This window comes from Pseudomyrmex gracilis, unplaced genomic scaffold (genome assembly GCF_002006095.1).
Source record: "Pseudomyrmex gracilis isolate BER0280 unplaced genomic scaffold, ASM200609v1 scaffold_52, whole genome shotgun sequence".
In the NCBI taxonomy this organism is placed as follows: domain Eukaryota; kingdom Metazoa; phylum Arthropoda; class Insecta; order Hymenoptera; family Formicidae; genus Pseudomyrmex; species Pseudomyrmex gracilis.
The window spans coordinates 429,172-445,834 of NW_018020636.1; the positions used below are offsets into that span (position 1 = coordinate 429,172).

Consider the following 16,663-nt stretch of genomic DNA (forward strand, 5'->3'; position numbering starts at 1 on the left):
AGGAGATATTATTTTTCACGTCACGACAATCTATTGCGCGAGAACTTAGCCGCTGGCAATTCTAAAGACGGAGAGACGCAAAATAGAAGCGCGAAACGCCGTTACAATGTTATTTGGCGTCCCTTCCGCAATAAGATGTCCTCGTACAGTCTTGAGGAAGCGGGTCGGGTTCAGATAAGAATAAGCACTTGGCGCCTCGTCGTAAACGTCGTCCGTATTGCGCGCGACGTTCACAAGAACACTTGTCCGGCGTCCGCACCAACTTGACGTTGTCGACGACCCTTCTGCTACGTTCGCTAAATAAGAATGAAAAAGTAACATTAACACGTAGCGTTCTTGACAAAGACGTCTACATTATAAGCGCGACGCGTTGAAATCGTGGAACGATATAGAGTGGCGACCAAGTGGCGCGTATTAAATTGTGTTCTCTAAAATGTCAGTAACACACCGACGATAAAAAAAAAAAAAAAAAAAAGAAAAAGCAAAGTTATAACGTACGGCAGTTTAGTCGGAATTACTGAGGCGAGGTGATATATTAAATAACACTTGTGGACCGACGTGACGTGTCTTGCTACAACACATTCATCTAAATCCGAAGCGGATAAATTTCCGAAGGGGAGGAAATTTACGATCCTCGTAAAATTGAAATGTGTGAGAGTTGAACTTATTCCTGAATATCGAAACGATTTTGTCGACGCAGGAAAAACGATTTAAACGTCGCGCACGCCGGTCCGGAATCGCAATAATAACGCACTTGCGGACGCGGCACAGCAGCTCCGCGCAACATTTGTTCCAATCCGGATCGCTCGGAGTAATAAATATGCCTTGGCCGGCTGATATAATGCGAGAGCGTGGGTTGCTACCCACTGGAGAATCGGTCCGTGCGCGCGCGCGCGCGCGCACGAGCGCTCGGTTGCTTGATTTACGCTATACGCCGCGATGCATCACGGTCTATCGTTCCGCTTGCATTTTGCCGAACCGAAAATAGGTTCGGCACTCCGTAACTCGATGCTGTCTCCCTCCGTTTCTCCCTATGTTCTTCTCTCTCTTTCTCTTTCTCTTGTTCGTAAGTTTTCTTGTTTATTTCTCTCTCTCTCTCTCTTTATCTCAGCGTTCGCGAGATATTCCGGCGGTAGCGAACGACTCGATCCCCGTTCGATTCCACCTCCGCTTTCTTATCCCCTTCTCCACGAGAACGCTGGAGCGCGTTCGTTGTCGATGTTCGTTTGTTTTCGGACACAGTCCGCCGCACCTCCGATTCGCTCTATTTCTGAAAGATCGTTACTCCCGGCAATTTGCGCCGAAACGCGACGCGCGTGGTCTATAGAACGATATGAAAATTCTTCGATGACACTCACCTTTCATCGGATCTCGTCTAACGAGCAAATAAAGTTCATCCGAAATGCATTCCGGATCGATTCGATCTGCATGCAGCTCTGTCGCGGACAGAGTTCTCATGTTGGTTTTAAACTCGCGAGTGTTAACGAGCGAATTCATCAACTGTTGTATTTATAAAATCGTTGTACAAAAAGTTAATAAGACTTTCCCGCTACAGAAGTCAATCTAATGCTATTACAGAAGTCAATCTAATGCCTAATGCATATTCTAATGCTAATATACTTTGATATGCGCACATCGTGAAAGTGTAGAACTTCTGTAACGGCGGCGCGAAACGACGCGCGCAAAAAACGTTGCATATCTGACGGCGGTAATTTTGCCGTGAGTTTATAAGGAATCGTTGGTAAAAAAAAAAAAAAAAAAAAATGAAATCCGAACGCTTTACCGACTTTCTCGCGCCCAACCGAGTCGAAACGCAATTCGCAGGTAATCACCGCGCGACGCTGATACGTTAACATTAATATTCCACGCGGTTTAATGCGATCGGTATCGCGAGCGTATCGACGACGTGCCGGACGGGCTAATGCGTTTCCCGCGCATCACTGACGGCGGTTATCTCGAATCCACGAGAAAGAGAGAGAAAGAGAGTGAGAGAAAAAAAAATAACTCTCCTTTCGTTTCGTGCGGGATGCGATCATCAATTTTACCTCGCTACGGGGCTGTTGCACCCTCACCTCTCGCGATCGGAGCGCACTTTCTGTGCGCGCGATTCGCGAACCGTCCGTGGGTCGATCTGGACCGGTTTCGTGGCCGGAGCTACCGTGGTCAATGAAATACCCGACTTACGATAACGCTGCGTGGCCTGACTCGCGAAGGGAAAGGGAGAGGAGAAGCACCAACCGAACCCTCGGGCAGCAAGACCCCCTATCTCTGATTGGCCTCTCCGGCCGGTGATCGACGCTACCGTAATTACTAATTGCCGCGCCTTCCCCAGTTTAATTAGCGATTCATGTTGCCATTTCATCATATTTCTCAACCGTATCTCGAGCCATCACTTTCTTCTGCTCTCGAAGACGTTTTTTCGATGCGAGAAAGCTCGGGATCGCGGGAGCGCGCGTTCTTGTACTTCGGATGTTGCCGAGCTCGATCGCGCAGAAGAAGGAGGGAAAGAAGAAGCGCGCATTCTTCGTAAGCGGGCCTTCCTGCTCTCGAGGATTGCTTCATTAGACGGGCGCACCTGCCGCATCTCCGGCGGCCTTGCTTCTTTTGTGACGCGCCACCGCGCGTTGACCGATCCCTCGGATCGAAGGAACGACTAATCGGACACGCGGCGAATTGCTACAATTGTTTGAAAATTTTCACATTTCTTTTCTCTCTTCGATTCTTCTCTTCGCGAAGATTGACATTCCGCGTGCGCGTGAAAATTTGGGACGAGTCCAAGCCTCCGTCCGTCGCGGACATGCGACTCGGCGCGTAAACAACACTCGACTCCCACGGATGTCTAAGCGATTTATTTTCACGTGATCCAATTTATATTCTATAGCTGTTGCGGTTTCGCGAAACAAAATTATCAATTGCGCGCTCGTCATCGTCGATGCGCGCAATTTCCGTGCCCGCGGTCTCGAGGCACGAACTCAAAAGCGATCACATGCGCGCTCGGTTAATAAATATTCCTCGTTTCGAGGACCCGGCGGGATCAGAGACCGTATACCGGTCTGTATGTAGATTAAGGGCCCCTTCGGAATCGATATATACATATGTATGTATCGGAGGTAGAAGGGCAGCGCGCAGAGATCGGATAATAGCCCTATATACGCGGGAGCCGGCGCAAGGCAGCCATCGACAAATGGCCGTGGCCATGCAATAAACAAGCCGCGCAATTAAGAGAGCAGGTTAATTAATGTAGACCAACTAGGAGGAGAGGCTCTCCTCCGCCGTGCTCTCTCGTCCTTCGTTCTTCTTTCTCTCTCTCTCTCTCTCTCTCTCTCTCTCTCGCACTGTCTATCGACCCATCCGGCTATTTCCTTTTGTCTCCTTCTTTCTTTCGCTCTTTCCGTCTTTCGCCTTCCCTTCTTCTTCGCCTCCCGTCTCCGCAAATCTCCTCCTTTGACGCAACTACTGTGCGCACGGTAGTTATCGAGAACCAAACCGCTCTTTTTTTGCGATGCACGCGAAGGACAGAAACGCGGGATTTCCTTCTGTCTCGACGCGCATCCGAGGAGGAAGAAAGGTGAAGGAAGTGAAGAAGAAAAAAAGAAAGAAAAATATATTGAAAGGAACGACGGGAGGGAACGGTTGGTCGGTTACTGGGCGCGCTCGTGAAATCCGGTGAAATCAATTCGCTGTGCGAGCGGCGACAGTCGTAAATCGTCGTCTTTGTATTCCTTCTGCTTCTTCTCGATGTGCACGCGGGCCGCAGAAAGAAGCGAAACGGCGGCCCGAACGAACGGGTTGGAAACCCGAGAACGATGATGAATTCGCGTTTGCGCCGGTGAGTTATCGTTTTCGTGCACCGATACGTATAGGGAGAGAAGCTGCCGTTTCGCGCTTTATATTCGCTCGATTTTACGATTATCGAGTTTGCCAATAAAAACACACACGCGCGCACACACACACACACACACACACCTGTTCTCTCATTTCGAGAATTAAAATCAATATTTATTGATATATTTAATTTAATTTGATCTGTTTTTTACGATCGAGTTTTCCGCGGAATAAATAATTACGCACCGACATTTAGCGCGGCTTATTTCGTAACGGAAGTACTTATTTGCGAACGCGCGAAAGAGCGGGAAATTGTGCGTGAAGCTCGATCGCACCTGCGTTGCAAACATCATTTGCCGCGCGTATGTCGATCGCAATAATTATCGTATCTTTTCCTACACACAGTCACAAGCCGTGCGATGTGACATTTTGACATTAGCAAAGGGAGAGTCGTTGAAAAACTGGGGTATTAACGTGTTTCACCTCGATGACGGTGGTTACACCTGCTGGACCAGTTCAGACGACGAAAGCCGAGGATAATTGCGGGTATTTGACAACGTCTGACAACGCGATCGAATTTTTTTCACCGTTTAAAATTTCTTCGATTTCCACACACGCGGAATAATATATTAAATACAAATTAACGTATTTTATATATGTACGGAATGTGTCTAACGACTGTTTAATCACACGACATCAACATTGAGCGGTTTGTTGCCGTTGTAATTGCAACAGCTCTTTCGCGGCTACAGCGTTGAAACGCAAAAACCGACGACGATCAGAGTTGCGGGATGTTAATGAGTTAATTCGGATTAGGTCGAAAACGGTGCAATGCATTCCTCGCGTTTCTTCGTTTTGCCGCGCGCGGAGATCATCTTTTTTTTTTTTTTGTTTTATCGCCGGCAAAAACCCAACGTTTTTTTATGGCGAGATCGCGCACTCGAGCCGCGCGCGAACCGATCTGGCATTCGCGGAAGAAGTCACGGAGAGCCAATGAGGAAATGGCGGCCGAGCGTGTTGCGGAACGTACGATGCTCCTCAAGGCCGTGTTAGACCTTCACCTCTTGACACGCCGGCGCATCCGAAGGCACGGCCGTGTGCCGCAAAATACCGCGGAACTTATGGTCCGTACACATACACCCGGCTTCTGGCATATTCTTTGCGTGCACGAGCCGCACGATCACGAATAATTTACCAATAACCTTTTCACCGCTGAATTATTATTATATGTATATTACCGTCATTATATACATAGTATAACGTAATCTCTGCTTTATTAAATTTATTTTTTTATATTGCTGTACGTTGTACATATGTGTGTGTATGAGGATGAAACAGTGCAAAAAAATTACGCGAGAGGCCGAGACCCTAGCTATAGATCGTGGAGAGCTCGTAATTAAGTTGCAGAGAACCGACGAAATGACGACGAAGCTGCGCGCGCACACGGGCATTAATTAAGACATTAAAAAATTAGCCCTCGCAATTAATTACGTTGACCGCAAAAATCTGCGGTGCGTTGCGGCGCGAGCTTACCTTTCGCGCGTACTACAAAGTAGCGTGAGTTGGCTTTTGAAAGGACTAATTACCGTAATTAGTGGCACGGTAGTCGCGGAGAGAGGGATCTGGTCCACGGGGGAAAAATGTTCGTGCGTTAATTCGCGTCCTTGACCCGTGTCAAGGCGCGAATCGCGCCCTCAATCAATCCGCCACGCTTTCGGATTCGCTCTTGATGTGTTCGCCGCGCTTCTCAAATTGAACAACTTCATACATCCACGTTTCGAAGCGGGAAGAAAAACTCGCGCGCGTTCAATCGGCTGTTTCGATAACTTTTATGTTTTGTCGGATATGAGCGCAAAGCGCTTTATTTCCCGACGCGACGAGTCTCTCGTACAGAGAGACCTGGACACGCTTGGGTAGCAAAGACGGCGGGGAGAGGTCGGTGCATGTAAACGTTGCCAAGAGCACTAATCGGGACCACCTACTACCTCGTGATTTCATAATCAACGCCCGTGGCACGAGAATTGTCGGCGCACGGTACGTGCGCTATTATCTTCGACGTTCGAGATTCAATTAGCGTAGAAGTGCTCTCTCGAGCGAATCTCGCCATTATACATTTTCGCATTTGTTGACGGAGTAATCAGATTAAAAAAAAAAAAAGAAACATAGCTCATTAGCAAATTGTCTCGGTCGAAATGTCGTCGCGTGTAAAACACTCAACAGTTTCTGCTTTGCGTGCGGATGCAAATCGAGCAAACATTTCCATTGTGACAAAGACAATTCCTTTGACGTGTCGCGCGACATTCCTGTAACGAGTATAAATCAATATACATGATCGTCGTCAGTTCCTCTTTTTTTTTTTTTTTTTATTACCGAGTCTTCCTTATGTGTGTTATAATGCTCGCGGTTTTACGGTTCGCCAATTTCGCGGTTTCGAATGCAAAAAAGTCACGCCGTTACATAAACCGACCGAGCCGGAGGATTTATGGTGCCACGAAAAAGAACCTTGTCTCGCTGCGCGAGATGACGCATTCACGGCAGTCGTTTGAAAGTTCAGTTTCTTTGTAAGCTCGAGCGTTTAAGAGCAAATGCGGTCGTTCGACGCCGATCTTTACGTTCGCTTTACTCGGATGTAATAATTTTAAGGTGATATTTTTAGCATCTTGAATATATTCCCGAGGGATATGTGTGCGCGATTGTCAGCAGTTTGTTTCTTTTTGCGACTCGTTCTGTCGCGTGTGTGCAAAAATGCGGGGAAAAAAAAAAATGTTATTGCAAAATTCTATCGGGAGATACATCGAGGATGAGATGCGCGCGAAAGATTAGCTTTATCATTATAAATTCGCGCGGCAGTTCAGTCGGTTGCTTCGCGAGAAACGAATTAGTTGACAAATGGCACCGAGCGCGCCGATTATGAACGATCGATTTTCTCGGCGCTCAAGCGGAATCGCGGCTTAATAGCCGCGTGCACGTGCACACGCGTGACTAAACTGGAATCTCGGGAATCGGTTCTTGACATTCGCGAGTGACGCATTGCGCGACTCTCGCAATGCCAATCGATTACGCGACGAAGAGCGAGCTCGATCGAAGACGTCAGGAATTTTGCTTGCGAATAAAATTGATCGATAAACGTACACATCCTTCCACTTGTCAGTGTTTTTATATAACAAAAAAACCCATCTATCGCTATTTAGTCTTAATATCATTACGATTTATTCTTACCATCGTTGCGTTCGATAAAACGATGATATTTACTCGAACGCGTTCAAGATAATGATCCGCGCGCGTTGTACGTTTACGCTTCGCCAGCTTCGCGCAAATCGCAACGATTAGAAATCATCCTGAAAATTGGAGAAACTCGCGTTAATTGTCTCAAATGTCAATGAGTGGAAATCACGGTGCGTGAAAGAGAGACGTTCTATTCTCGCGTTTTTCAACAATCGAATTGTCACGTTTCAAAAAAGAACGAAAAGAGCGAGCGTCTCGGATCTATGCAGCGCATATTTTTTTCTCGAGACGAGGTAAAAGAGGCGTCAAATTTAATTCGCGCGAAACCCCACACAAAGACCATGACCCCAATTCGGCAGGTGCACTTCCTTTCCGAGATCGTTGCGGCGATAACTGTCGATCGTCGATCATTTCGCGGTCGTGCCGTTACGTACACGCCGCAACGGCGTGTTATTCGCGCGGCAAGACACTGTAGAAAGTTGCGAGTGAAAGCGATACAAAATTTGATACAGCAGCTTGAAGCTACGCGCGCCTTTTTTTTCTCACCGTAGATTAATTCCGCGGACGTGACCGGTTTTCACGTAAGAAATGTAAGATCACGCGTAGATTTCCGTACCGCGCGCGATCGCAGCTGCTTCGCGCGCGTTCGGAATTCGCTTCCAAGGCCTGCGAATCTCCAAAAAAACGGATCGGCTATCTCTCGTATCGGATTTCTTGCCGACCCCTCGAGACCTCGAGCGCGCTCTTAAATCAAAGAATTCATCACAGTCGACCAATTAAACAGAAACTTTCCCGTAGAATTCCTAGCCGAGCGATTCCGAGCTACACGTGCATCAGTCACCGCTGATGCCTGAAAGTTTCTCGAGGTGAGTTCTCAAACGATCCGAAGACGATTTGATCGATGTTGTCCTTCCTCGTCGGTAGCGGCGCGTTCTCACCCCTTCCCTACGGGACGTCTCAGCAAGTCCTTCCTTAATGCGTCCTTGATGAGAGGCAACCTCGTGAGAGCCTGTCTGCCAGGCCACCCTTGCCTCGATTACCTGCCTTATCGATGCCAGCGATTATTTCGCTCGTCACGTTCGTCATCGTCTCTGCGGGTCACCCGGTTGGAAGCTTTTTACCTGCCAACGCGCGCCGGCCTCAAAGGCGCGCGTTGCTGCAACCAACGTCGAACACGACCATTTCTCGGAAGGACGTGCACTACCGTCTTCGAGTATTATCCGTCTTTCCCAGAGACTCTCGCACCCTAATCTTCTAACGAAAGCTGATATTTCTCGTAAGCCTTTCGTACTCGAATCCCCATACGTAGACCCGACAAAGAAGTTTCCGTCAAAATCCAAAAAGTTAAAACGCTTATATTTTAATCTCATGGAAATTTGAGAAACAGGAAATCCTTCTGACGTGTCCAAACTTGTATATATCTCCCGCTTACGCATGTTGCTTTTAAGTTTTATAAAAGCAAAAATATAAGATAAATATTTTACAAGAAAGACACACGCTTTGCGCGTTTTATAAATTTTCGATTTTTCCACGACAGTTTACTTCGGTCTGTGAACTCTCGGAATCTTCCTGAATAAAACTACCTTTTAAGAGTATGGCACTTAGAAGCTTTTTACGTTGGCTCTTCAGCGCAGCCCAAGTGAGTGAGCCTGGTCGGCAAAAATCGTGAAACGACCGGCTCGTAACTCCGGTCTCTCGCGGCGCGCATCCGCTTTAACGTACGCTGAAAGAGCGAACGAAGCGAGCAAAGCGAAGCGCACGCGCGGCTCGATGGAAAGAGAGCATGGATCGTATGCGCACGTCGAAAAGACTCGTGCCGCTGTTGCTGTTCTAAGAGACTAGCCGACAAGCTAGAATCTGCAAAGGGGGCTTGTGACGACATTAGAGCCACATTAACGCGCGCACTCGTCGGCCAGCTGGTCGACTACATTCTACCCTATCGGGTCAGATAATTACATGCCGATTCCGAGAGATCACTCGCACAATTGGTACTCGAGGTAGGTAGGTTGCCGTATCGTTGCATGTTCTCGTCGACGCGTCGACGTCAATACATCTTTCGAGATCGTTAGTAAATATATCTTAGTAAAAATAAATATCTATACTTTTCTCGGGATGGAATATTGAATTGTCGGAAAAGTTTTAAACCTGTTTTGAGCTTTAATCTCTATTTCAAATTTTTTGTGACAACACAATCAAACATGCGCCATTCTGATAATCATTTGCCATCTTGTCGGTTCTTGGTGGTTCTATCATTTCTGTCAATGTAATCACGTGGTGTTTTTTTCTTCTCTTTGTCACGTGACTTTAAAAAACGCAAGAATAATTTTGTTTTTTTAGTGTTTTGTTCCGAAGCGATTTAGACTAAAACGAAAATGATCGGTTCAGTTGTTCTCTTGAGATATTGCTCCGTGAAAATCTCCTCACTTCTCAATCATCGCATGAATTTCGCGTACAGGCACTACGTGCGTCTTGATATGAACGACATGAATCGAGAAACACATCCTAGAAACGTCCAATAGATAAAAAGATAAAAAGCGTCGAGATAAAAGTGGCAACATTCAATGTCGAGAAAATCGATTGTGATTATTTACACAAGCTTTTTCTGATAGAATTTTTGATATATCGTAACAATTGAATTGTTTTCAGGCGACGCGGCAATTCTTTCGCAGCAATCTTGAGTGAGTTTTCGCGAAAAGGTTTCATCGGTTACACGCTGCCACCGGAAAGCTGCGAGCCGCGCTAATCATTACCTCCTCGCTACTTGCAAACACAGACTCCGATTTACGGCCGCGTCTCGAGCGCTCTCGCGCGATCGAATTCGAAACGGTCGCTTTTGTCTTCACAGCGCGACCGATCCGATGTGCGCGGGGGAGCGCGGAGGTGGTATAGTTTATGCGATGGCGGAGGCAGTTTGTTGCGCGCTTAGTCCGATGCGTGTAGGATTAATTAGACGTTACGAAATTGCGGTGTGTGTAGCCTCGGGTGGTCGTGATGGATGCAATACGCCGGCTCGTATTTATTTCTCACGTGCAATCGTCGTGCTCGCGAAGTATCTTATTGCGCGGCTTGTTGCGATTTCGATCGCAATCGAAGCGCGGTTTCTTGCAGGAAGCTTTATTTTCGACTGAATTTGAATTCAATTTTACATAACGCATTTCTCTCTCCGCTGCGATTTAATAATAGTCGATCAATGTTTTTTTGTAAAGAAATAATTCGTTTGAAACGCGATATGTGACCGCGCACTTTTTTCTCTACGGATGTCTTTATGTTGCATCTAAGATCGATTCGACCTTCCTTCTCCCTTTGTGTGTTATTATCGAGCGATGTCCCCGGAGGACGAGCGTCAACCTCGGCAAATCTTTTCTGCCTGTCGAGTGCAGCGGTTTGTGTAATGGCTAACACGCTGCGAGTCTGTCTCGGGCTTCTCGCGAAAACTGTCGGCCGTTGTTGTCGGCGACGTTGCAAGTCGCTGATGACACTCTACGGCACTTGAGACCGGGCCGCTGTGTTGCGATGCTTAGTTTTCTCCAAGAGGGTCGACCCTTGTCGCCGGTGCGGCCGCCGTTGCGATCGTCGTCATCGACGACGACGACGACGACGACAACGGCAGCGGCGGTGGCGGCGGCAGCGGCGATTACGACGTTCTCTCTTCGGCAATTACAGCTCGAGTGGCACCGTAAGAGACAGGTGGTAAGCTGCATCGGGTCGTCCACGCCATCTTTGACTTCCTCTTCTCTTCCGTCTTCTTTTTCGTCGTAACTCCCGTGAATTTATATGACGGGATATATATTGCAGTATTTATCCCTCCGAGAAGAGAGAGAGAGAAAGAAAGAAACGACCACACTTGGTTCTTGATGGCCCGTTTTAAATCATCCGTTCCTCTTAATTAATTATTTTCTATAACTACATAGGTGTTATATCGAAGAAAATTTACCGATCAATCCGGCATCTGTTCGCGCGAATATTCCATCACGTGTGCATTACGCGTGCTTTCTAACTTTCTTCGATTTTTCCGATATTACCACACGTAGAGTTGATGCGGGAGATTTACAGTATATCTACCACATTAAATCCCCCTCCCTTCGTTAAATCATCGCCGGTAGCGCCGATAGTTTTGTGGGACATTCGGTAAAATCGAAATCTCGGCGAGAGACATTTTGAACGACACCGCGTCACGTTAAACCGAACGATAAAACGTACACACGAGCGGGCGAATCGTGGACGGAAACTCGATGCGAGAGATCTTTGTCGTCAAGGGCTGCGGATAATCGACTTAACGACGAGGCTTAACGACTTCGCGGTAACGGTTTCGCCGGACATCTCGTCGTCGTCGTCGTCGTCGTTGTCGTCGTCGCCGGGCATTACGATCCACGGGAATTCTAAACTTGGGTCCACATCTTGGGGACCCACGGCACCGTGCGATCAAGAGACTCGGGGCTCTATAATGCACGCGGAGCGACACCGCCATACGTGTCATGGGGGAATCGATCCGATCCGGTTGTAAGCCGACCTAACCATAAGTCCGCGCTGTGGATCGAGCGTCGTGCTCGTCGAACAAGAGTCCGCCTCTCTTTCTCTCTCTCTCTCCTTCTCTCTCTCTCTTTCTCTCTCTCTCTCCGTATGCGGGAAAGCCCGAATAAAATGCGGGGGTCTTGATCCGCGTGGCGCTTAAAGACTTGATCCTGTTGGCACTTCGCTCCCCGGAGACATCTCAGCGCTTCGATTCCTCGAAGGTTTCGAGGTCGTTGGTCTCGCCGAGAATAGCGACAACGTGCATACAATAAATAGCGATCTTACAAGAATTTACAATGCTGGATTCGTTTGTGTTTTTTTCTTTTTTGCGAACACGTTACATTTACTTGGTAGGTTATCTTTTAAAGTGAGTTTTGAAACATTTTTCAAGATCATTACTTTTTTAAAGAAATAGAGAAAAGTGGCTGTTGCGTGTAATTTTCATATTTCGAATGTAAAAGAATATATGAAACAGAACGTTCCGCTCTGTCGTTCTTTCTCCGTGCGAAGACGCGCAGGTGCTCTCTGCCTGTTGCCACTCAACGCCTTCGATACGGCATTTATCAGACCGGCTGGCGTGATATGCGAGAATCGTACAGGAAGCCAGAAAAGATGGCGGATCAGTGCTCCGACGTATGATGCTGACAACATGGTTCTGACTGAAACAAGACTCATTGTCATTCCTCGCGTCCTTAACTATTGGCGCGCACGCGCGCGCGTGCCGAGTCGGCGCGAATTCGGAGCGAATTCTCGTTTCGTTTATTGCGCTCTTACGAAATCGCGATCGATGTAATTACAACGCTTATCAGACTTTATCCTGCCGGACGCGCGATCTTAATGAGCACCTTCGAGAGATATCCGGGTTCAACGACGCGGCGGGCGGCGGACGATGCTTTTTCTCGCTGTATATACGCGCTACGTAAATAATTAAGGTTTTTGCCAATCGTGATTATCGGCTGTCACGCGCGAAACGCCAGAAAGAATTCCCCGGGATGAAAGCTGTCGCTCCGCTTTTGCCTCGCGCACGATTATACCGTGTCATTACATATCTCTCTACTCGTTCGTCCAATTTATTGCGACATCTTGTGCGCAGATCAATCTTGTATGTGACGTGTTGCTTATTAATTATTTCAATTTTTTTTTTTAATTAAATATATATTAATACAATTTAATTAATACGTACATTATTACAATTGTTTTCAATATATATTTTAAATACTTCTTTTTTGTTAGTTGTTATTCTTGTTTTTAACGCAACTTTGGACGCGCTTGTGTAAAACAAATTGTTTTTTTTTATTTATTCAGGGATCGTGACAACCTGGCGGACGGATCGGAACGAGACTCCCCTTGGAGCTGTGGGGGTGGCAGCGGTGGTGGCCGCAAGCCCCTCACCTCCATTATCGAACACCTACGCACCTCCAAGAGCAGGCTTCACAATGGTGAGTCCTCACGCCGAGCAATATTTATCGAGTCAAATAGAGATATTATTTTTCGCACTTCGCAGTAAAAAATTTCCTCTCGTTTAGCCGCGCGCGAGATTAAAAGAAAATCATTTCGCAGCATGGCGACAAAAACTGGTTTTATTTGCAGAAAGCACGTTATTTTCGCCGAATTCTATCACATCGATCACGCCGTCACGCGTATATACGTAAATGGACTAATTAAGCTAATAACTACTTTAGTAATTTTAATATTTTATATGAAAAGCGCCACACAGAGTTAATTATTTCAAATTGCTACTTGCGACTTCCGATAGTCCGATAGACCCCTTTACGTAACAGTAATTTCTCTTAAAACAATTTTTTTCCACGCACAAATTGTTACTTTTGGTGATAACTGCGTCATAAACTGCGCGAATGTGCAAAATAATATTCTTTAATAAGTAAATTAATCGGACGTGTACCTAAAACTACATTCGTACCAAGATCGTTGTTAACGAATGTATATATGACGTGTCGATCCGATAGTTCGTCGCGGCGAGTTATTTCAATTTTAGCAACATAAAATTTTATCGGCACATAAATACAGACGAGAAGATAAAGATGGCTCATTCAAATGAATCTTTCGCGCGTATATATCTGAAATCTGCATTTTTTAAATATCGAAAAGAAATTCACGCAATCTTCACAGGAGAAAAAGAGAAGAGAGGAGAAAAGATCGTATAACGATATTATAATAGCGCGCGCAAGAATCCCGATACGCTTAATCCGCGCACACACGAGGAAACGAAAGATGGCGCGGATACAAACGCTATTAGGAGTAATGAGTACGGCTATGCTATAAACACGATGATAATGATCGGCCGCGGCGCTCTCGTAACGACAATAAATAATCGGGGAAATATCGGCCAAATAAGACACGCACGATTCGTTCCTTTGACGGCGGTGTGTCGCTTGAAAGCGAACGAGCGCGAGCCGAGACCCTCTCGCAGAAGCGACTCCGGCGACTCGGTTCGTGATGTCTTCATCCTGGATAATTAGAGGCACGGATGCACATAAGCGGGATACCGGTCGCTTGTGTATGCGCGTCGATTCTCCCAAGTGAAACGACTGTCTCCTCTCCGTTGCGGCGGTCTTTTCACGTCGCGGCGACGCGGTATCCCGGCGTGGAAGCACGCGATGGGACGAGCGATGAAAGGGAGCGCGACAAGAAGAGGGAGGTGGTTTCCTTCGGGATGTTACGGTAGCGGAGACACACCACGGTGGCCAAAGATACACACACACACACATGGGAAATCGCGACGAGTCGCAGAGAATCGACTTTATTATGACCTGGGTGAGGAGAGGGTTTCAAGCGCAGCGCGAAGATAAAATACAATTATAGGTGGATATCTACCGGCAGTAATGACGGTAATAATAGTATAAGCTGGCGATGCTTATGTTAAAAGTAATAACGATGGTATCGTCGGCTACTATAATAATAATCGAGGGGAGGAAGAAGGCATCGGGAAAAAGAGAGACGGGATCGTGAAATGTCACCGCTCGGGTAAATATACGGATGATAGGTTTGCGATAGCGTTGTTTTGCGGAAAAATAAATCGACCGTTCTTTAGAAAAATTCGAAAATGAAAAATGTATAAAAAGTACATCGCAAATAACACATGGAGAATAAACTAATGACATAGGAAATTTAATTAAAAAAAAGAGAAGGTTAAAATATAACAGAGAATAAAATAATACAATATACAAATATACATTACTGTATCTCTTCTTGTATTGGAAATTGAATAAGCAATTAACTAGCGAACTACCAGAGGGAAAGAGAGAGAGAGAGAGAGAGAGGATATGAACCATAACAGAGAGCACGACAGGGATTAAACGTCGAGGAAAAGAGAAAGCTTGACAGGAGGAGGGAGGACGCGACGGGATAAGATCTCGACGTCAATCGCGATTACGGGATGAGTTTTCAGCGCGCGTCTCATTAGTCCACGCCCTCATTATTACGTTATCAACGTCCCCGGGCACGTATAATGGGAGCCTCGAACGTATTTACGAGGGTTGATCCTCCCCGCGGATTTATGTACGAAAGAGGCCGCGGTCTGTGTAACAATAATCCCCCATATCTCCCATATAATTGTGCCCGCGGAGGATTTATAGAGCTGGTCCGATCCTATATCTAACGATCTGCCCATTGAGTAGGCAGCCTAGAAGCGCACAAAGATGCGCCGCCTCGGCAATCAGATTCATTCAAGAGCACATCTTCCTCTCTTTCTCTCTCTCTCTCGGTGCCGCGATAATTCCGCGCACGAACGCGGCCGGCCGCGGCTTTTCGACCCTCGATCGCGCGCAATCCAAGGAACGAGGGCACGTAACAACAATCCGAGATCACGATCTTCGTGAGGAGGAAATATTAGGCTTATTAAGCTCTGCGCGCGCGCGAATCGACAAAGGCGTGCCAGATGAAAACAATCAAAAGGTTAAGCGCAATAATCTCCAACCTGTGCGAATTCGAGATCTCATCTCGGAATTGCGAAAGTTGACATTTTTCAATTTACATTCAATCCAATATTTAAAAAAAAAATTGCTCGATCGCAGCATTGTTGCGCACTGTTGAAAAAAAAAAAAAAAAAAAAAATGTATCCTTCACGAGAAGAATGTGTAACACCGAGTCGCGAAACTACAATTCGAGTTTACGATCGAGAGTCTATTCCCGGTATATGAGATAGAGAAACGAGCGGCGCGGCTCAGGGACGAACGCGAAGAAAAACCGTCTCGCGGCCGCGCAGGAATCTTTTTGTTCTCGAGTTATACCGGGAATTCGCGGTTGGATCGGGTCGATTAGCTATTCCAAGATAATCGCCAAGCCACGCATCGCCAACGACGGTATCATTACGTTGCGCGCTCGTTCCACGCCGGATGACATCACGCTCCGCTCTCACCTCTGGAGGGCAGTTCCACTCTCTTTCTCATCTCGCCGCTATCTGACATTCTAATTCCGCCTAATAAGGAGCTGAAGATGATTTACCGAGGAAAGAGTTGCGTGTCATTACCGACGATCCCGGCGATCTCGTTCGCTCCGACCGCGGATAGATCGACTTCTCTGTGTTTTCGTAGTTCTATATATTTTGTTCCCTCGCTGTGTTATATTCTCTCACGATTGGACATACTTACTGTTTCAACGTCGTTGTTTCCGCGTTAGATTCGTTTCGCGGACGTTGGGCGTTGTCGTCAAAAATCTTTGTCGTTCAACGTGTTGATACGCACGCGTTGCGTGTATCTTGAGCAACGCGCGCGCAAATCACTCGCGCGTCGGTGTGTCGCTTTACATATTAATCTTCGTGCCGGTGAAATTAATATGTAAATGACCGCAGTGTGGGACTACCGGTTCAATGAGACGCTATGATCAATGCGCGTGGGCGAGACAGAGCCGTATTGTGATCCAATGCCGTGAATTATCTTTATCGCGCTTGTCCGCGATATTGTCCCGCGTTACATTGCTTGTAATACGCGATCTCGATAAACTCGCATGAATTCGTTCGATTTTTTTTTTTTCTCTTCGACGGTAACTTTTCCGTCTGGCGAGATAAACCATTGTCGTTGTATTGTGATAACTGTCTGTCATTTTATCTGACCTGACAACCGTCTCTCTCGGGGAGCGGCCG

At 46.8% G+C, this 16,663-nt stretch overlaps 1 protein-coding gene across 3 annotated transcripts in view; it reads left to right on the top strand.

Annotated features, from left to right (window-relative positions):
• The window catches only part of LOC109853669, a 192,388-nt gene that overhangs the window by 19,722 nt on the left and 156,003 nt on the right, over positions 1-16,663 (top strand). Inside the window, exon 2 of one of the 3 annotated variants that reach the window (XM_020425993.1) lies at positions 12,868-13,001. The exons of the other annotated variants lie outside the window; for them this stretch is intronic. Coding sequence (XP_020281582.1) covers positions 12,999-13,001 — 3 coding nt within the window. The 5' untranslated portion in view covers positions 12,868-12,998. The remainder of the gene's footprint in view (positions 1-12,867; positions 13,002-16,663) is intronic. 3 annotated transcript variants of the gene reach the window in all.